Source organism: Hyperoodon ampullatus (assembly GCF_949752795.1).
Source record: "Hyperoodon ampullatus genome assembly, chromosome: 4".
Taxonomy (NCBI): domain Eukaryota; kingdom Metazoa; phylum Chordata; class Mammalia; order Artiodactyla; family Ziphiidae; genus Hyperoodon; species Hyperoodon ampullatus.
The window spans coordinates 163,757,495-163,779,645 of NC_136917.1; the positions used below are offsets into that span (position 1 = coordinate 163,757,495).

The window sequence follows — 22,151 nt, forward strand, 5'->3', positions numbered from 1 at the left end:
TGAAATGACCAGAGCCTTTACAAACAAGGTCAAACCACCAACCCACAAATACATCAGTGCAGGGGCTCTGGAGGAAATCACTGGAAACAAAGGGAAGGCACATGGGTCTCCGTCCAGTGTACCTGTAATCCTGGAGAGGGAGGTCCCGATTCCTCCAATGGCAGCAATACTAGCTTTGCTTTTCTAGAAACATTACTTGCAAGTGTGACCACTGTCACCGGCGAGAGCTGGTGCCCGGTCCAGGCCAACTTAAAAGACAGGAATGTGATAGTGGCGGTCATTCTCGGTCAGCAGGGAGACCTCCGGCCACTCCCTGAGCGACTCCTCTGGGTAGCAGACTTCAAAGTCTCTGGAGTTAAACCTGGACAGTCTGAACACTTTTATCTTTACTTCCAGGGAGTATCCAAGTACAAACATATCAATCTGGGGAAGAGATGAAAGAGAGGTCACAGATACACATTTCCAAATTCCCACCTCTCACCAGCAGAGGGCGAGTATTCTTCTGCAGCTCATGAGATAATGATGTACTTGCTGACCCACAGATGAACCAGGGAGTGGGCACAGAGCTGGGAACGAACATCCGCTGCGTGGAGGGCAGGGGACAAGCGGAGAAACGTCTCTGGGGAGTAGCGTGAAGAAATCACAGGGAAAGCTGCCTGGAAAAAAAATCTAATAAAGGAATGCTTACAGTGAAAGTTACACTGTTTTTCCAACGGTTTTTTTAAATCGTTTTAAATCAATTTTTATTAAAATGTCAGATGATTTTGAGCACCTCCTAGGAAAGGAAAGCAAAGCAAAGCAAAACGAAAGCCCTTTTCTATGGGGAAATGAAAGCATTGTCTGGACTTCTTTTAAAATGTCAATAACTTCTATTTGTCTGCACTAAGTAGCCAAATACTCTCCCAGATGTTGCCTCAGTTTGCAGCTGGACTTCCTCCTGGGTAACCTCTGTTGTGGGAAAGCCTGTTACTACCTGAGAGGCAGCGGGAAGGTCAGGAACGCTCCCAGGACTGCCACTCGGCAGCCCCAGGGCTGCAAAGACGCAGCAGCCAGCACCGGGCAGGAAGGTTTATCACTCTTCTTTTCCTCATTTGAGGGCAACCATACATACCCGCCACCTCTTTGCAGCTGGACTTATCATGGCTGAAAGCAAACTACAAACAAACAAACACCTGTGTGCTCAAGTGTTGCCAGCATCGTCCTTCATCATACACACACGATTCTCCTGCCCCATTTACCTGCTCTAGTCCACACGTGTCACCTACAGAATTCAGGTGATTCATCATGAAGCTTAAAGGGTCGGAAGAGGTTTCCCGGGTAAACAGGAGTCGAAAAAGACTGGGAATGACCTTTTTGGTCTTCATCTGTTCATAAGCCTCAGTGACTTGATAGAGCATGATGAACTTCAGAGCTTCGTAAAGTTTATATTCCAGGATAGCGTCAGAAAAAAGGACGTTGCACATACTTCCTCTCTTGTGATAATCTTTAATTCCACTAAATTCAGCCCACTAAAAACACAGATGTAAAGTGAAACTTAAACAGGAAAGGTGAATACATACACTATTGCATAATTTTTAAAGTACTTATAAAACAAACCAGAGATTAATAGAGGGGAGTCGAACTTTTCATTTTATATCATTTGACACTGATTTTTTTAACCCTAAGTACTTATTACTTTTACAATATTTCATTTAAACTAGTTTTTCAAAAAAGCACCACCCACTAGGTAAAATACTAAACAAGTCAGTTTCCTAAAGCTGCCTCTAAGGGTGTTGGATTACACAAAGGACATTCCAGTGGCAACAGTACTAATTAGTATTCTTTCTTTACCACTCACTGTGTGCCAGGGCGGAGTATAAAGCGATCTACGTGCATTCTCTCATTAAAACCTCACAATAACTAACTGTACAGGGTTGAGACTTCATATTTTAGTTTTACAGATCAGAAAACCATGGCACAGAAATGGTATTTCCCAAGGAGGATTCATTTCAGTGATCTAAAATCTGTGTTTATTCAGGGCAGGAAAAACAATCTTGGTCAAATTATAACATCTGTCCTGTCCCCAGGTTACTAATAGGCACATTTCAGAAGGGCATTTCCCAGTGCCTTGTCTGGACCTTGCACCACATTCTTCTGGGGAAACGACAAAGGTACGTGATTGTTAAGGTTTCCCGGCCAGTCCACAAAAGCCCTCTTAGCCCGTGATGGGTGTAATCATCGCGTAGAAGAGCATCGCTCCCGTTCGTTACTGGGAAGGACACAGAAGAGCAGGGAAGGAAGTGGTCAGCTGCCAGAAGACTATTCCTGCCGCACTTCCTACTAGCGGGGCATAGAGCGACATGCCTGGCGTGAGAGAAAAGGGGCTGCGTGTGGGGTGCATGCTTTCCCCCCTAAAGACTCACCTGTGCTTTCAATGATTCCACACATTTACGTAATTTGCCAAACACATTCGAACCTGTATACTTCTCAGGACCAAAACTGTATTGCTGGATCCAATTACAACCTTGTGAAAAGAGCAGTTTTTCAGGAAGCTTGAAAAGGAAGTAGATGCCAACAGTGATCAGTATCTCAACATGTCTGACACACAATTTGGAATATGTCACAGGAGATAATCTTATCCCATTCAGAAATCTTCATTTTAAAAGACTATAACAACAGTTAAGTAAAAACATAGTCTTGTTTTAGATTTGTGGATTAAGTGATCTGGATCATCTTCTTAATTCACAGTTTCACAACTCATGAAAACCTAAATGAAGATTATGTCCACAGAAACAATCTTTTTGGATGAAACATTTCCCGAACTTCCTAGGTATACCCCTTTAGAAATTATTTTTAGCCAAGCGCCGTTAGAGTAACAGTACATCAGGGGAATGTAGATTGTACAAGGATGCCCTTTGGGGTTGGAAACTAGCTCTCTCACTCGCCTGCTGAGAGATTACTCACCCAGCACTGTTTATGTAACCTCTTAGCCTCATCCTCCACTGTAATGGAGACAATGACAATTGTCAAAAATCAACGACAGTACTATCCATTTTGCGGGCCTCTTGTTGGGACTAAATAAGATTATAGAATACGTAAGAATCTGATCCATTGTGGGTATCTGATACATTTTCCCACCCAGCTGAGCTTGTGGAGCCCAGGGCCTCAGCTAAGTTCTCTGCCCTCAGCATCTAGCAGCAGGGCTGGCACACAGCATACACTTAACCACTAGATGCACTTAAACTACCACTAAAAACAGCTCGAAACAAAAGATGTTAAGGAAATAGACCATGTGTAGTTTATATATGCAAATACTTTGTATTTCTTTGCTCCTCCATCCTTAAAGGTACACCTGTGGTTAGGCATACTACATTCAAATAAAAATTAAGGTTATTCATAAGATTGTGCTGCTTTACCTGTTAAGAAAATGAAAAAAACAAGGTACTGACTGGGAGAAAATATTTGCAAATGACATAGCTGATGAAGCACTCGTTTTTGGAATATATAAAGAATTCTCAAAACTCAATATTAAAAAAAACCAAACAACCCAATAAAGAATGGGCGGGGCTTCCCTGGTGGCACAGTGGTTGAGAGTCCGCCTGCCGATGCAGGGGACATGGGTTCGTGCCCCGGTCTGGGAAGATGCAACATGCCGCGGAGTGGCTAGGCCCGTAAGCCATGGCCGCTGAGCCTGCGTGTCCGGAGCCTATGCTCCACAACAGTGAGAGGCCCGCGAACCGCAAAAAAAAAAAAAAAAAAAAAAAAAGAATGGGCAAAAGATCTGAACAGAGACTTCTCCAAGGAGATAATGTGGATGGCAAATAAGCACATGCAAAGATGCTCAATATCATTACCCATTAGGGGAATGCAAACAAAAGGCAGTGACACAAATGCACCCCTATTAGAATGGCTAAAAAACAAAACAATAAACCTGAGAATGTGGAGCAACTGGAACTCGTACGTTATTGGTGGCAAAATGGCAGAGCCAGTTTGGAAAAGAGTTGGCAGGTTCTTATAAAGTTAAACATAAACCTATCATGTGACCCAGCTATCTCACTCCTAGGTATTTACCCAAAAGGAATGAAAACTTACATTCATACAAAATCCTGTATGGGAATATTTATAACAGCCTTATTCATGATTGTCAACAACTGGAAGCAATCTGGGGACCTCCCTGGTAGCACAGTGGTTAAGACTCTGTGCTCCCAGGGCAGGGAGCCCGGGTTCGATCCCTGGTCGGGGAACTAGATCCCACATGCGTGCCGCAACTAAGAGTTCACATGCCACAACTAAGGAGCCTGCGAGCTGCAGCTAAGGAGCCCACCTGCCGCAACTAAGACCCAGGGCAACCAAATAAACAAATAAATAAACGGGAAGCAATCCAGATGTCCTTCAACTCATGAATAGATAAACAAAATATGTGATATTCATATCAAGGAACACCATTCAACAATAAAAGGAGTGAACTACAAATCCATGGAACAACGTGGATGAACTGCAAATACATTATGCTAAGTGAAAGAGGCAGATTCAAAAGGCTACACACCGAATAATTCCATTTATGTGACATTCTGGAAAAGGCAAAACTAAAGGGACGGAAGACACATCAGTGGTCGCCTGGGGTTGGGGGTGAGAGAAGGCTTGACAAAAAGGGATACAAGGGATTCTCTGGGGTGGAGGTTACACACTGTGCTTGTCAACACTCAAATAGCCATAGAGTAGAAAAGTGAATTTTAGCAGACCACCTAACTTATAAAGGACAGATGCCCTTCTCAAGAAAAGATGCCGGCGTTAAAAACAAACAAAATGGAGTGCGACTATCCTTCTGAGATGATTTGTTTGCAAACTGACATGAGAGACAGAGGACTGGGCTAAAGGACCTTCAGTCTCCTGACGCCCTGTGTACAAAGCCACCCACAGAAGACCCCGAGCATCTGTGTTGCAGTCCCCATCAGTGCGACCTTTCCCGCATTTCCGGTGTGAGGACGTACCTTCGCGATATCTTTTTCTTTCATCCAGGATGGGAAAGAGAGGCCCTGGCTGAAGACTTGGAAGAGCACCGACCTTAGCGCGTCGTAGTTGTCTCTCCTTACTTGTCGAACACATTTAATATGCCGCCGCCAGAACAGCTCCTCGTAAGCCTATGAGCACGAGGGGAGAGGCTGTCTTTAGTTCCGCTGGATGAGAGAATAAAGAAAGCAAACCCACTGCATCTGCAGCAAGGTGTTACTCCCAAATAAAGCGGACAAAGAAACAAAACCATTATAAGTTATGAATGCGAACACGTGCAGTTTTCAAGTGACCCGTGTGTGTATGGAGTCCATGTCATGCTATTTTAGTTGGTAACTTCCTGGAAGCCCAGAGCCAGGAAATGTCATTCTGGGGAGATGATGTCTACAACTTGAGCACAGTGAAAAATACTATATATACTTTTAAGTCCATGCTAAAGTGTCATTTAAATGTACTTTTCTTTTTCTTTCTCTCACTCTCTTTTTTTTTTTTTTTTTTTTTGGCTTTAGCTAGTGACAAGGTTGGACAGCACTGCTGGGAATATTTACCAAGATTGGTCTGATGGAAAGTTCTAAAAATCCTCACAATGTTTTATGTCAAGGTGCCTGAATCCCTTCAAGGACAGAAGTCTCCACTGCATGTACAGATGGGTTCATAGGCCTGGCCAGGAGGGAGCTGAAAAGGGTACAAGGTTCAAGTGTCCTGAAATTACGGGCCTAATTTACCCAAGTCCTCGAAGGCACTAGTTCTAGGTGAGAGGCCCGAAGGCAACGTCTAGCAGCTGTCTGGCTTTTCATTAGAGCCACAGTGGTTCCTGGTGCCACATTTGGTGAAGCAGAATGGAATGCGTGTTTCCCGATTTTTACACACAGATTCTCCACCCACCACGAGCTGTATAAACAGACACACCTTCCTCATCAGCTTGGCCTGGGGTGTCTCTCCTTTCCATTCTCTTGCACAATAACTGAGTAAATCAACTTCTGCCTCCACACTGAGGTTCCCTGAACCAAATCAAAGATACAAGGTGGTGAATTTTCCCTTTCCTTTCCCTTCTCGAACCCTCTCTGCACTTTAAAAATAAGGAAACATATGCATGAAAATATTTACTTTTGAATCTCCTCTGCAGATATCCAATCCACCTAAAAGATAAGGGAACGATAATATCAAAATTCTACTTTCAACAGCAAGGGCATTTTTGAAAATTAAAGACGACATAGCCACATACCTTTTCAGCCGGTGCCCTAAATGTAAATGTAGCCTTCTCAAGTAGCAGAGGGTGCCCACCAGAAATGAAACTGCCAGCGTCACTGACCCCTTTGCGACTCTCCACGCGGTATCTAAGGCTTGGCTGGTGACGAGTGTCCAGGAGTGCACTTGGTCATTTCCTACAAAAATTTAATAATAATAATACTGTATAGCATGGGGAACTCTATTTAATATACTCGATAAACCATAATGGAAAAGAATATAAAAAGGAATGTATATATGTGTCTGAGTCACTTTGCTGTACAGCAGAAATTAACACTGTAAATCAACTATACTTCAATAAAAAATAAACATACATCACAATTACACAAGCCTGCTTTGTTTAAGAGGAAAGAAAAGATACACTGGATAATTTTACCTGTAAAGAGTCTATCATTGATTTATATAAACATTTTTTAAAGCATTTGAAAATTCAATCTAAAAATTAAAGAAACACCTAGTTCTCCTATAATCAGTGTCATATATAAAGATATCTCTGTTCTACAGAATTCAAGAGGAATAGGGAACATAAAGCGCATGGGTTCCGGAATCCCTCAGACCTGAATTTAAATCCCGTTTCTCCTACTTATTCAGCTGTCTGACTGTGGGACACCTCATTTCTCTTACCCTGAATTTTCTTGACTGTAAAATGGGAGTAAAAATACTGACCTTGCTGGAGAAAGATGGAATGAAATCATTTAAGAACTAGCACAGTGCGCCTTGCACTGTGTAGAATATCTGTTAAATCCAAGAATGATCAAGGGAGTCTGCTCAGCACCGAGCCCACAGGAGTCAGTCACACCAGGGGCGTCTCCTGCCATGTGGCCACCACCCACTTTTGCCCACGGCGATACTCTTAGGTCATTATGGGCCATAACACACGCCATCATCTGAACGCACAGAACGAGACTCAGACAGCAGGCACAGAGACATCATTTCCAGAAAGTGGGCCACTTAGGATAGTCGTGGATGGAGCTAGGTGTGCAGCTTACAGGGTACACTACGATTCCTGATGTGATAGGAGAGAAAATTCACAGGCCAGGAGAGCCCAAACTACATACTTGCAATATTTTACCATGTGCAGCAGATTCCTAATTATGTTATGTTTGAACACGTAAAATGCTGAAGTACAAATGAGGAAGAGAACTTTTGAATGGTCGCCAAACCTCCTGGGGTTCATTGTGAAATAGTTCCCTCCCTGGCATATTGGTTTAGTAAAATTCCAATGATTAACTGTAGTAAAGGCCTCCTGGATTCAGAATCTACAATTTTAGCATTTTTGATCCTATGGATATTTGATATGCATATCTCAGTAAAGTTGCTATACATTCTCAATAAAGAAATATATATACTCTCAATAAAGAATTTACCAGCAAATAAAGAAATAAAGTTACCAGCAAATAAAAATATGCATGTTTATAATTATTTAAAAGTACATTTTTTTATTATTCAATTAAACTATTTATTTTTAGATCATTGTACATTCATATGCAGCTCTAAGAAATAAGCTTACAAGAGACAGACAGACATCATGTACCCTTTACTGGAAAAGTACATTTTCAAAAGCAGGTACTTACCTGTTTAGAACAATTGATTAGCTGTTAATTATGTATTTACTTCTACCTAGATATTTAGTACAAAGTTTTTAATGAATTGTTTAAAAATGTAAGCTATAATGCCTTTGCATCTATAATTCAGACTTTTATTAAAAAGTCTACATTATTCTTCTTAAAGAATGCATAATATTTTAGTATAAAGAGAGAGCATCACATGTATACATAGTCACTGCCTTGTTGACGAGCATTTGGATTGTTTCCCAGTTTTTCCCTTTCACAAACATTTTCCTCCAACAGTCCTCATGGACTCACGGTATCTTTTAGGCTAAGTTCTAGAAGAGGAAGCTCTGGGTCAAAGGGTGTGCACATTTCCAGATGTTGCCAAAGCGCCCCCTCAAACAGCTGACACTTCCGCCACGTGTACGAGTCTCCATTTCCCTAAACCCCAGGACCGGTTATGATTTCTCGCTGCAGTAACACGTTCATAGTTCTTCCTCTGTGAAGAGCCCTTTAGAGCGTCTGCCTGCTTCCCACCGGCTCGTCCTGGTTTTCGTGTGGACTTGGAGGGCTTGCAGTCACTGGGCTGGGGTCTGGCTGCTGCCCCTCCATGGGCACTGCTCTCATCTGTCACACACAGACTCCAATCGACGTGCTGCATTCTTAAAAGATACTGCCCGGCCCCTCGGGGCATTTGATTTGAGACCCCTGAAATGGGGGTTTCTCCTGAGCCTGAGGCCTCTCGACAGCTGCCAGGGCCTCCAAGGAGACCCACCGCAGATTCTGGTCTCCTCACACCTACACACACATGCACGCGCGTGCACACACACACACATACACACACGCACGCACTTCCCTAGCCTACTGCCCTAATCCTTGAAATTAAACCCACCTCCCACCCAAGAAAGGGCGATACGATCAACTTCTCAGAAAAAAACATGTGAGGGCTGAACATCCCCTTTCCACGCAAACCAGGAATACGAGCCTAAACTCCTTGTATCCACTCTACCCAGCGCAGCCACAGGTACTAGCCAAGAAGGGCCGGGGAGCGGATCATGGGGGCCAGTGTGGGTACCAGGGAGCGGCCTGGAGGTGGGACTCAGGAGGTCACAGGGGAGTGGGCTGCAGCTCAGAGAGAACCCCGAGGTGTTCACATAACTTCATATGAAAATATTATCAGGAGTGGGGCTTTGACAGTTTAAAAGAGCTACAGTTTGAGCTTCTGCTATGTGCCAGACCCTGGGGCAAGCGCTCTACAGGAATTGTCTCATTTGCTCCTAGAAACGCAGTGGCGTAAGGAGGCCCTGGTCCTGCAGTACACGGGGTGGGTGACTCCGTGCCCCCAAGTGCCTGTTCCTTAACCCCGGGAGGGAGGGCAGCAGGACAGCCCAGCGCCGGGGACGCAGGGGGGCTCACGGGCTCCTCTCACTGCCGTTACCCTGACAACACGGAGGCCCCCTTGGAGCTGCGGGGTGCTCTGAGGAAATGTTGGGAAAAGTGCCGAGCTCATGGCCCGGCACACGGCAAGTACCCAAAGCATGTTCATTATTATTTTATCACCTTAGGACACTGCGAGGGAGAGAAAGATGAAATGAGCCACAGAGCTAGAATTCAAACGCACAGGGCACTGCGATGCGGAAGCTGGACGCTGTCCCACTTGCCTACCCTGCCTCTGAATGATGGAGCTGAGTGAATCCCAAGCCAGCTCTGCTACAGCAAGTGGAATCCAGACTCTTTAAAAAGAGAGTTTAAAAAATTTCTCCTGCATGTGTCAATAACTGGGTTACAACTCAAAACAACAGACACGGAGGAGAACACCATCAATGAGGCACCCAGCAAAATACTATCGTGATCACAGCTTTGATGATCTCCTGAGTCAAATCTCATTTCCCCCAAAGCAGCCGAGACGGGATAAGATCTTCCATGTCAGGATCTTCCCGGGGTCCCCTCGGCCGGCCGGCCAGGGAGAAGTCAGCACCCGCCAGCCCAACTTCCCCTCCGCTGCCCGGTGCCCTGCCTAACGGGGAGCTGGCCTTGGGGGGCGCCCCCCGGACTAACAGGAAAAGAGAGAAGTTCCAGCACCATGGAGTCAGTCTTTCAACATAATAAACAGAGGCGCGAGGACAAGGGCAAGAAACCAGGCAGTAGGGGACGAGGGGTGGCTTTGGCAACAAAGAGGCGGAAAACAAGCGTTGCCAGGAATTATGGACTTGATCCTTTTTAATGCTCATCAAGAGATAAAAGTGAAATTTCTTTTTAACCCTCTTGGGCTGGACCGCTCCGGTGGTGGCTGAATGAGGTGATACATGAGGCACCAGACATTCCTATGACAGCGGAAAGAGGATGAGCTAGGTCTTACACGTCCCCCCAGTCATCAGCGTGACCATCTGCGGAGACCTCAACCCACACAATCCAAGGTAACACTCAGGTAGTTGCGACGTCCTTTGGGTAACGACACCAGAGCCTCCTGAAGCCAGCAGTGGGGCCATCTGACACGAAACTCCGACCTGTGATCACTCAGGCTACATGTGGCAGATGAGACCACTGACTAGAACTGAAAAAATAAAAAGCCACTGTTCTCTTGTGGTAAAATTCTACTCAGCCTTTTTTTTTCCGTTCTCTAAACTGTACCAAAACTGAAATAATTCAAACACTCAAACAGGAAACCAAAAAGAAAAAAACAAACCTGAAAACAAAACTTAAAAGCCCCAGAGGAGCCGGAAACCAAGTGATCACCCTGACAGCACTTGGCCCCAGCCTCAGGCGCGCTCTCAGGGAGAGCCCCGGGGTCCGGCTGGCCTCCACACCTGCCTCCACACCTGCCGTGGGCCCGGCCCCTGCCCCGCGCGGGGAGCTCGCTCCACCCTCGGTTCGTCTGCCCCGGGTCCGGCCCACTGACCGGGGCGGGCTTCGCGGGGCGGAGACTAGGCCTGAGCTAAACGGCGGAAAAGGCGATCTAATTTCGACACTGGAGACAGCAGGGGCAGCGAGACATACCACATGGGAAAATCACCTTGTTGACAACTTTAAGGTGAAAAATACTAAATTTAATATAATAAATACAACAGATATTTCTATCAGCTTCAATGCCATATTCTGGCTGATTAGCAGGTAGGAAGAGTGGCCAAGAGAGATGGATGGGTTAGGAAGCAAATAGGGCCCGGGACGGCCGCGCCCCTTCTCTGTGGCAGGAGTGCTGAAGGGGTGGGGGTGCCCCAGGGAGGAGTACACACAGGCCACGTGGTACAGTGGGCTGGGAGCACCCGGGAAGCCCCCCTCCCTCCTGCCCCTCGTCCTTTGGTTATGCTACTTCTTCCTACCCTGGGCTGGGCGCCAGGCTGGCGGGCAGTGAGCCGAAAAGACACCTGCTCTGGCCCCAGGGAGCTCTTGGTCTGGAGGCGCGATGCTCTGCTGTCAGGAAAGGCTACTGGTCAGCTTGCCCAGGCCCACAGGTTGGCACGTCCTGCTGTCGGGGTCCGGCCGGGACACGGAAGAACACGAGGCCCTCATGCTGGATGCCCAGGTGGGTCATCTCTCTCAGAGGGGAGCTCTGAGAACCTCAGAGGCTCGAGAATAAAGCAAAATACAGTACATTCGTCCAAACATATAAACTAAGCAATATGCAAACAGAGCGATAAACATACAGAACAGATCCTGTTAGGTCATCAAGGCTTCTGAATAACTTAGAGCAAATGGGAGACTCCTAGAGGAAAGTCAGCACAGCGGAGTGAAAGGCTGCGTTTAACTGGTCTTGGCTCATGCAAAACCATAGGTTAGCTGGGTTTTCTTTTTGTATCAGCTATGTGGGAAAGAGAACAAATATCCTTTTTTTTTTTTTTTTTGCAGTACGCGGGCCTCTCACTGTTGTGGCCTCTCCTGTCACGGAGCACAGGCTCCGGATGCGCAGGCTCAGCGGCCATGGCTCACGGGCCCACCCACTCCACGGCATGTGGGATCCTCCTGGACCGGGGCACGAACCCGTGTCCCCTGCATCGGCAGGACTCTCAACCACTGCACCACCAGGGAAGCCCCAACAAATATCCTCTTAATAAATCTCTGAAATGGTGAGGTCAAAAGACTTTCTACACTTTTGAATTTCAGGTATTAATCCTGCTCAGTTAAGAAACCATGGCCTCCCACTTAGAAGAGTTCTATAACCAACAACTACAAGATCAGTTCCACTGAGGAAGAGAACCCCCAACGTGGAAGTTTTTAATCTCGAAAGTCATGACCAGCGAGACACACAAGGGTAGCCCTGTCGTGCAACCAACGTAACAAGGCTATACGTACAATCCCATGTCCCATGGGACTGGGCACGCTTCACCCGAGGCTCCTGCCAACCAAGAGTCATCAAACACAGCAGGAAATGCTCCTTGCCAGACACTGAGGGGACTGTGTGCGTGTTTTTAATAACATCATAGCTCAGAGTATTTTCATGTACTGGGCACAGCATTAGGTGTGTTCAATTCCACCCATCACGTTAATTTTCTAACCACGTGGCAGAGGTTTAAAACCCACCCAACTACAAAAGCACAAAAGCAGTAGGTGGGATAGGCTCCGGGGACCCCAGAACTCCAGGTCACTGTACCCAGCCAGGCAGACTCCCTGGCCCTGGCCTGGTGGAGACAGCGGGCTGGCAGAACACGGCTGGGACCCAGTCTTTATGCCGCCATTTTCTAGCTGCGGGACCTCAGATGAATCACTTTGTCTCAACAAAGAGGCAAGAGATTGGTGTGACCAGATCTGTCACCACAACTTGAATCGTTACTGCTTGGGGTCACGAGGAATGTGTCTGATTCTTCCTCCACACGACAACCTTTTAGATCTTTGACAGAAACACGGGATGCTTGGGTCGAAGGGGCTGCAATCCCACTGGTTCTCCAAGGCCTGAGTCATACTAGGCCCTCAAGCAGAATGGATCTCTCCCCCGGTTCCCCCCTACACACACACACACACACACACACACACACACACACGCACGCTGTCCACACTGCAGGTGGGTTCCGGTTCAGTGGATTCATGAGTGCGTCCCCCACTGGCTGGAAAGCACTTTTGAGGTGAAAGCTGAAGCTTAACTCACTGTGGACCTGGCCACCTGATGAGCTGTCACACGCACACTTCATCTTTGAAGCCCGGAGAAAGCAAGCAGGAGCCTGAACTTGAACCCACATGTTCTGACCCAAGGTCAGTGCCCTTTGAATTAACCACACAACTGCGCTTCCTGAGCAATTCTCTTTCAAGAATTCAGAACAATTAACAAGCATGACCTCAGAAGGCAGCCGTCATTCCCGCTGTGCCTTTTTCTCTTCTAGGTCAGACACGCCCCCTTCTCTCCCCCAGGCCTCACTTGACGTGATTTGGTGGCAAGGGACAGGGGCGTCGGACTCTTCATCATCCCGGTCACTCTTCTCGGGACCCACCCCACACTCAGAGTGAGACCGCTGGTCAGAACACACTGTCCTGAGTGTGACCAAGCGGGAGAGAATTCAACCACGTGACCACTTCTTCATGCTCCAGCGGGAGTCAGCAAGTTTTCTGTGTAGGCTCAGAGAGTATTTTAGGCACTGCCAGCCATCTGGTCTCCGTCCCGTCCACTCAGATCGTCCCCGACACAGGGGAAGCAGCCGTCAGACAGTACACAGCGGGGTGGTGTTCCAAGAAAACTTTTTTAGGGACGCTGAAATTCGAATTTCATGTAAGTTTCCCATGTCGGGAAATGGTATTCTTCTTTTGATCTCTGTTCCAACCATTAAAAAATGTAAAAACCATTCATAGGTCACAGGCCATATAAAAACTGAGCGGGACAGATGTGGCCCATGGGCCGTGGCTGGCCAGACTCTGTCTAGATGATACATGCACACTAATGCAGCCTGCGATTGTGTTAGTATTCAGCCTGCCACCAACCTAAAGCCGTTTAGACCTGTTGCTGCAGCACGTCTCCCATCTGCTGAAGGGGGAGAGAGAAGAGGTGCTCCCATCCCACTGTCCTCAAACCTCCAGGCGCAAGAACTGGCCTGGAGACCCGGTACTGGCCTCCACCCCTCTAGCCTCTCCTCTTCCTCTTTCTTGAGGGCGGGAGACTTACCTGATGGCAGGTGTAAGACCCTCTGCTCAGCTCAGCCCCCTCCTCTCCACTAGGATCTGCCTGCCTGCCGAGAGGTGCCCTCGGGGCTGCTGTCTCTCTGGGAGAGAGGCCTGACCTTTGAGTGGAGAGGACAGCTCAGGTACCGCCTGCAAGCCCATCTGGCCATCTGACTAAGACACAGGGATCTTATGACCGAGCCGATATTTAAAAAATCCCTGACTTCCGTGTCCACCTTTTAGTTAGTTCAGAACCTGGGGAGGGAAGCAAGGGGTTATCCAGATCGCGTGTGCAAGCTCCGTGCTTTTTAGACCCAGGAGCTGACACACATCCCTGCTAAACTGCACGTTCCTGGACTTGGTCACTGCTCTGACCTGTCATGGCTTCCATGGTGCTCCCTCTCTCAACTCTTAGACCTTCAAATATTAAGCTTGTCTTCCACATCCCAAAACAGATCATTTATGAACATGTGACCAAGAGAGAAATAAGGTACACCCTGAGACGAGCCACTTTCGCCACACAGTGATTTTTCCATTAATCGGAATCATTCGGCCTCTGTCGCTAGTGGTTACTCATCCTTCTAATTGGCTTCCCTTCTCCAACGCCATTTTCTGCTCTGAAGCCAACGGTGTGTGTGTTTTGTTGGTTTGTTTTTTGTATCTTTTTTTACATTCAACGGATGTGTCATCTCCTATTCAAAAATCTTTCTGGCTTTTCTTACTTATAGGAAAGACCCACATCCTGGCAGCCAGTGGAGTCATCTGGAAAGGCCTCTGAACAAGTGAGAGAGTGATGGGGCATCGCCTATTGCACCATCCCAGCCACAGACCTCGGAGAGCTGGTCTTCCCGTAACCAGGAACCGGCCTCACCACGTAACCCCAGCCACTGGTGAAACCAACTGAGAAGTTGGGCTGGGCCCACCTCTGATGGGAGCCCAGGGCAGGGGGCGTCCCTGTCCTCCTCCCCTAGCCTCTACCCCTCGCGGACCCACCTACCTTTACGTGGTCCTTCAGATCTGCTCTCCTGAAAAGAAACCAGAGGCTTCAAAACAAACTCACCAAACATTATAGAGCATTGTACTCAAAGTCTATGGATCAGCAACATTCTTCCCAGCTGGGCACTCAGAAAGACAATCCTCGGGCCCCATGGAAGCAGAATCTGTGTTCTACAAGATCCCCAGCGATTCAAGCGTAACCAAAGCCCGGGAGGCGCTGCCACCGAGAGGGAACCATCCTTGCCCTGGCTCCACCTGCAGAGAATCTATTTATTGGCTGGGCGCTGGTCTTTTCTTTAGTTCCCAGGTGATTCCAATGTATCACTGGCGGCGAGACACACTGCTCTGGAGTCAGGGCTTCCTCCATCCTCGGCTGTTTCTGTTAGCTCAAATGTACTATCACATGCCAACTGATTTCCAAAATTACCCTTAGGGGAAATCATGCCAGATAGAGAAAAGTCTCACTGGTCACATAATCCAGCTACAAGTAACTGCTGCCTGTGTTTTGTGTCTCTTTCCCTTTGGCCAAGGTGGGGCTACTTTTACTAGTCAGTTGCTATTTCTCCAAGGCTGGGATCTATGCCTACCTAAAAAAGAACTTTGCTGAAATTAATAATAAAGGAACCCAACTACTCATGTGACCTCCGGGGAGGCTGACCAGCTCCCCCTGGCTTGCCTGGGACTCCCCCAGTTTTAGTGGTGAAAAGCTCCTCGGCCAAGGACATCCTTGGTCTCAGGCAAACCAGGAGGGGTGCTCACCCTGCCTCCAAGGTGCCCCTTGGTCTGACGCTGACTCTTCCCTATTCTCTCACCTCCTCCTCTGGCTCCAAGATGACTGGTGGCCCTCAGGTCCTCCGTCAGGGCTCACTCTTGCCCATGCTCTTCCCTCATCTGCAACACCCTTCACTTTGCTCATTCTCCAGCTCTCAGCTCAAATGTCACTTCCTGGGGCCAAGCTTCTCTGGCACACAATCCCAACCCCCAGGCTTGGTCAAAGCCCTGCTCCACTCTCTCACAGCACACGGTGTTCTTTTCCTTCCTTCACAGCACTCATCACAGTTTATACAACTGTGTTTGTGTTTGATGAGTGTCTGTCTCCCTGTGTCGGGAAACGTCTTAAGGACTGGGACTGTGTCTGTTTTCTCTCTGCTTTCTTGGTCCCTAGAAACATGGTAGATAGTTAATAAATAGTTGTTGAATAAATAAAACGAATCGATGTAGTCGGAATCCAGTCCACATGTCTCCACGACAGAGACTGCCAGCCAACCCCAGTATCTGTTCTCTCTTCTTCCACAGGAATAGAATCCTGACTTTGGCTGGATACCTAGCTACTCAGAATAAAGGCTACATTCCACCTTCCCTAAGTGCTGGGTACAGCCATGTAAGTGAATTCTGGCCAAGAAGTGTGATGTGCGGTTTCCACAAGGTTCTGTTGAGAGGGGTGTGTACTCCTTGCCCTCCCACCTCCCTACTAGCTGGAATGTAGGTGTGATAACTGACATTCAGCAGCCATCTTGGACCAGGAAGTAGCTGTGGGCGTGAAACCCATGCAGGGTGGAAACAAAGTGGAAAGAGCCTGGGCCTCTGACACTGTGGAGCCCATTCCAGCCCTGGGGAGCCACGTCTGAGCTTTGCCATAAAAGAAATAAACTTAATTCACTTATTTGGGGCTGTTCTGTTATTCCACCATACCTAATCCTGCCTACCAGCCTCTCTCTTGCTGGTCCCTTCTGACTTCTAACATGCATGTCAGAAATGGTGTGGGAATTCCCTGGCGGTCCAATGGTTAGGACTCCGCACTCCCACTGCAGGGGGCGCAGGTTCAATCCCTGGTCGGGGAACTAAGATCCCACAAGCCGTGCGGCGTGGCAAAAAAAACAAAAAAGAAAAGAAAAAAACGAAATGGTGAGCCACCACTCTGTTTTCCCTTCCCTTAAATACACTCATGTAAATATAAAGCAGGAAGTGAGGCTGTGAAGCGGTCACCTCGGGGGATGGCTTCAGGGTAGTGGAATGAGCAGGCCCCAGGGAGTCAGGAACTCAACTCCAGGTCTGGTCCTAGACAGTCGAGCAACCTGGACCTCAGCTTCCTCCCCTATAAACAAACACAAGGAGGCCAGGCCACTCACCACCATCCTCCTCCAAACGCCTCTTTATGTTAACATGTTTCAGAGTTGTTAGTGGAATAGTCACGCTGGGGTACAGGCACAGGATTTTAAGTAGTTGTGAAACAACTGAGGTTCCACTAAACTCAAAACATTACTCAAAACTTGCACTACAGGAAAGATGCCTGAGCATGTACAGAAGATACATGAGACCTTGACAAATGCCAGCAAATACTCCACCCCTGAGACATGCGTGCTTAGGTCTGCAGGTCTATTACACCAGCTGACCTGAAAGCAGAATTGTGATAAAGAGCCTTTTCCGCAAGGGCTTGCATGGAACCCCAGTTTCTAAATGGCAGCAAGAAATAAAAGAGGAAGGTTGAGGAGCCTGGGGGAGCGGGGAGGGAAAGGAGAATTATACCTTCACATGTTAGAGGCTCCAAACTTTGAATGAATCAATGAGGTATATGTGGGAGAAGATGCTGGAATATCCAAGCATGAGGAACAGTGCAGTACAAGGTAGGTCTATAAACAGTGGCCGTACCAGTCCTCTGTCATGACAATCAGCTGAGTATCCCGAACTGAGCTTAACAAATGTTTAAGAAACAAAAGAGACGGATACACGGTGGATAAAACTGATCTAATAAGCTCTCAGTTTGAGTGATTTTTCTCTTTATTTCAGATTTCAGAGGAAGGAATCGATGCACCCGAGGCTTGCACTGCTTCAGGTGCAAAACTGAGGGACCCAACATTTATATTAATAATTCGATTGGCTACATTTGCATTTCAAGGTGCGAGGCCAGCCTTAGCTACGAACTGAACTCCCAGTTCCTCTGTTAAATACCAAGTAAAATGACACAGAGCTGATCGGGTCCGCTGACTTCAGCGCCACTCAGCCCTTCACATCTGGATGGTGGCTGACTGTCCTCACCCATGCCGGCCTGGCTGGCCATCTCTTCCACTTCCCCTGTCCTCTCAGCCGTTCTGCTTCTTCCGCAGCATTTCAACCTATCCTGGCAGGCGATTTGGAAGACACAGGGCACTCAGTTTTCCTGTCACTTTAGAGATCTCACAGCAAAGTTGAGGCCTTCTTGTCGCAGATCGACAAACATACCCACGATGTGCCTGGTGTCACTCTAAGACCCAGGGAAAGGTTCTCGCTTTACAGGGAAGAAGTTCAGTCCACTTCTCTTCAACTTGGGAGACAAGACGCTCCGGGGAACCCTCTCTGCCCCGGCTTAGGGGAGAGACACACAAGGTTCAAAGCCCGCGCCCCTGCCCACCTCCGCTCCTGAACCACTTGGGAACTGGCCTGTGCCCACGAGGTCCTCCAAGCCTGGGGGGAACAGGAGCTCAGGTCCACTGTACGGGCACACGAGAAGGCAGGATACTTTTTTTTTTTCCCCCAGTGAAAAAGACAGCTGTATTTGATTTACATTTTACAAGATTTCAGAAAGGGGTAGGAGTGGTCCTGGGCTCCTGGCCCCCCCAGATCTGGGCAGTGCCTCCAGGAAAGCCTGTCTGACAGGCCGAGACCGGGACCCCCAGGTATTCTGGGTCCCTTCTGGCTGCCTGGGCCTCAGCGTCGGATGTCCAGCTTGACCTCTGAGGTGGGCCCACAGCACGGAGCCCACCCGGAGTGCGGGCGACCCACAGTCCAGGCCAGGTCGGGAAGGCATCTTGTGGCTCTGGGGGTCGCAGGCACTCAGACCCCACCCAAGAGGCCAAACCCAGGTATCTGGGCAGCTGCTGGTGCTCAGGGAAGCGGGCTGGGATTCTGCTTCTAAGTTGGGAGAGGACTCTTGAGAAGCTAACTTCCAATTATCAATACCTTATTACTCCCTCTGCCACAAGACTAACCCTAACTCATATTCAATAAAAATCAATAACACTGGCAAGCAGAGAAAGAGCTAATAAGGTGTTTTCAATTACTATGTACCTAACATCCAACAGTCCCACGTAAACTCAAAGTCAGAGTCACCCGGTTAAATCAACAATGAAAGACTTACTATTAAACTCTTAATTCAGAGGTTTATTGAGCATAGCATCTTACGTGCCACAGTTTCTGGGATTGTTGCTTATTACCTGGGAATCCCAGCAACAGTACTAACAGACAAGGGTCCTTAGTCTCCTAGAAATGAACATAAACATTTTATTATCCTCTTATTTTAAACATGATGGCACCTGTCTATTCCGGCTCAATTAAATGAAAAAGTAGAAAAATAGAGTATGACTAGAACAAAAGATCAATGGAAAAATGAGTGTATAAACAAAAACTTTTCCCTGTTGACTTATTGTAAAGTGACATTTAAGTGTTCTTCCATTCAATTAATTACAAATCAATAAATGTGTATATAACCTCTGCGTCTTGAGAACAGATTGTCCTAAGTAACTGAACATGGACCAGAGGATTCAAGTGGGCAGGAGAGAAAGGTCAGATACGCTAGTCCACTAAGTCCTTTAAATGGTACATAGAGACTTCAGAGCCACGTATAAAGAAACACACGTGTAGGAAGTTTTAGCTCGATAACGATGACCTTTTCTCCTGCACACACACCTGTGAGTTCCCTTGAGCAACAACAGTGGTATTAAGTTGATAAGCCAACTTTACTTTAGAACAGCTTAACTGTGATGAGGTACCCTTGGAACCTGGAGTGCTCCCAGGTATAAACCTGACTGTTTCAGGAGACAGAAGCGGGCAATGGTTAAGAACATGCTGCAGGAGAAGCCAGGCCGCCAGGGCTTGAATCCTGGCACCACTTACTAGCTGGAAACTCTGAGGAAATTCCGTGACCATTCGGAGCATCACAGGACGGCGGTTGTAGAGATTACATAAGACTACGTATGGGCAGTGTCTCCGCGTCCAGCACTGTGAAGAGAACTCCACTACCCACTGTTACTGTGGCAGGGACAACGCTGGGGGCTGCAGACACACAGGACAGCACCCACCCGCTGCGGGAAGCCAGGGGAAAGGTCACTTTCAAATTCAGTCACCGTGCCAATCAAGAACTTCTACTTAGCTAAAACACATGGTGCCAAAACTTACATGTTATTTGCTATTTAATCCATCTCACAGAAACGTAAAAGTAGAAGTTTAAAAGTGACAAACAGGCTGGCAAAAAATAGCAACTGTGTACCGCTTGGTTGTAAGCATTCTCTTGTAGGCTCTGTTGCGGACATGTGTTTTCAATTGCAGTGTTGGTTTTCCTTTTCCTAAGCCCTCGAACTATTTTTTAAGGAAGGAAAATGTTTCCCTTTAGGCTGGAGCTAAGGAAAGAATTCTCTCTGTGCTCACAGTGCCGGCACACCTTGAACTTGGTGCACTGGAAGGGAAAATTCCTGACAATTACATTAAGCCCAGAGTAGATACCCTTCCGCGCCCCCCAGCCAGCTTTTCCCAGCTGTGCCCCACCTCCGCTTCCAGCTTTGCTCTGCCGAAACAACACAGGGAGACGGGAAGAAAATCACATAAGAAAAAGTTCAGATGGATACACCCCCAGGAAATATTTGGCTAATTCTGTAAGAATCCAAGGTGCAGAAAGGTTGAAAATGAGTTCATTCTCCAAACTTTTGAGAGTGGGAGATACGTCAATCACAGAATTCTAGACTGGGAGGGGCTTTATGGATCAGCTAGCCCAGTGCCCTCATTTTATGGACGAGGACCCAGAAGCTTCGAGGCCCGCAGTCCTAGAACTCATGTCTTGTCTCCTAGAACCGGGCTGTTTTCACCACACCGGACACTTTGCTGTGTGAATCAAAAGCTCCTGCTGGGACCAAGAATCCGGACTAAGAAGCAGTCCCAGGAACTTCCCATTGACGCTGAGGCACCTGGAACAGGCGTGCTCCCCAAATTCACCAGTGGGCTCTCACCCCCCGGGGGGCCTCCAGGGAAATACACAATCGGGAATGTGCTCCAAGCTGAGAAGCAGCTCACGTTCCTCAGACCTGGGGCTGAAAGCATGGGAAGGAAAGCACCCTTCACTCGTGCGGTGAGGGCCCCGCTACGCACGCAGAGGGCAGAGACGCCGCGACACAGGTGGCGCGCGGCGTCCCCGGCCACCTGTGCCATACACTGTGCTGCACCTCCTGGCCCTGGTGACAGTTTTGTTTCAAAAGCCAGAGTTTTCTCTGTTGCTCATCTAGTCTCGACTGCTGCGAAGGTGTGGGCCACATCCTCTGCCAGCAAAGCGCGAAACCCGTCAACTTCCCTCCGACAACAATCAAGGGCTCGGAGGGGACACCAAGAAGGGGACACCGGCGCCAGTGGGCACCAGGGCCCGACCCCAGCCGCTGCCGGGGCACCTCACCCCGCCGCAACGCATCCGAGCCCGCAGGACCCGCTTTCTCTTTCCAGGAACCCGACTTCTCTGCCTCGGAGGGTCGCTCGCTGCCTCGGCCCGAGGGCGCAGTTCCTCACTGAGGGGCGACCCCGCCCCCGACGGCCCCCACAAACCCTGCAGCCCGTCCCCCTCCCCGCCCCGGGCAGGGCGCCCCGGACCTCCCACCCCTGGGATGGCGGGCCCCGAACCTTCCAACCCAGGGCTGCGCCGACGGCCGGCGGGGGAGAGCGCTTCCCGGGCGCCCGCGGCTCCCGCCCCGCCCCACCGGGCCCCGGGCCCCGGGCCCACCTGCGGCGGGGTCGCGAGATCGTTGCCGCTCCCGCTCCTGCTGGGGGCTCCTCCGCGCCGCCATGGCGGCCGCGTGCTGCTGATGGGCGCGGAGCCTCGACCGGTGGGTCTGTCAGACGCGGCGGCAGCGGGCCGGCGCCCCGTCTTGCTTCCCGGCGGCTGGCGTGCGACAGAGGCGCCGGGAGGGGACCGCAGCCTGCGCTCCCGCCCAGGGAGCCCGCTGGTCGACTGACACACCGGGCCACCAATGGGAGGCCGCGGCGGGGGGGCGGTGCCAAGAGGGCGGGGCCTTGCGGGGTGGGCGGGGTCTCTGCGCCTTCTGGGTCGCCAGCCCGGGCTGCGCAGAGCCGCTGGTACTCCGCGGGGCGGGGTTGGGAAAGATACTGCTGGGATGCAAAAGCCGCTTCTCGGGAAACATCCTGGGGATTACACCTGGACGGGTCCTACGACCTCCCTGGCACTTTATATCGAAGGCCCACTGAGTGGGAAGGAAGGAAGACGGGTGGGTGAGATGGTGTGGGAGAGGGACTGGTCCCATTTTCCTCTCATGGCAA

At 48.8% G+C, this 22,151-nt stretch overlaps 1 protein-coding gene across 1 annotated transcript; it reads right to left on the reverse strand.

The window, feature by feature from the left end:
* Positions 1-249: 249 nt before the first annotated feature.
* Positions 250-21,753, reverse strand: OTULINL (OTU deubiquitinase with linear linkage specificity like; the record flags this gene model as incomplete). Its single annotated transcript, XM_079702586.1, has 8 exons — positions 21,598-21,753; positions 6,215-6,374; positions 6,097-6,128; positions 5,899-5,990; positions 4,971-5,120; positions 2,403-2,531; positions 1,239-1,508; positions 250-423 (listed from the first exon to the last, which is right to left on the reverse strand). The coding sequence occupies exons 1-8, from the start codon at positions 21,659-21,661 to the stop codon at positions 250-252; spliced, it is 1,071 nt and encodes a 356-aa protein (XP_079558712.1). The 5' UTR covers positions 21,662-21,753.
* Between the last annotated feature and the right edge of the window lie 398 nt (positions 21,754-22,151).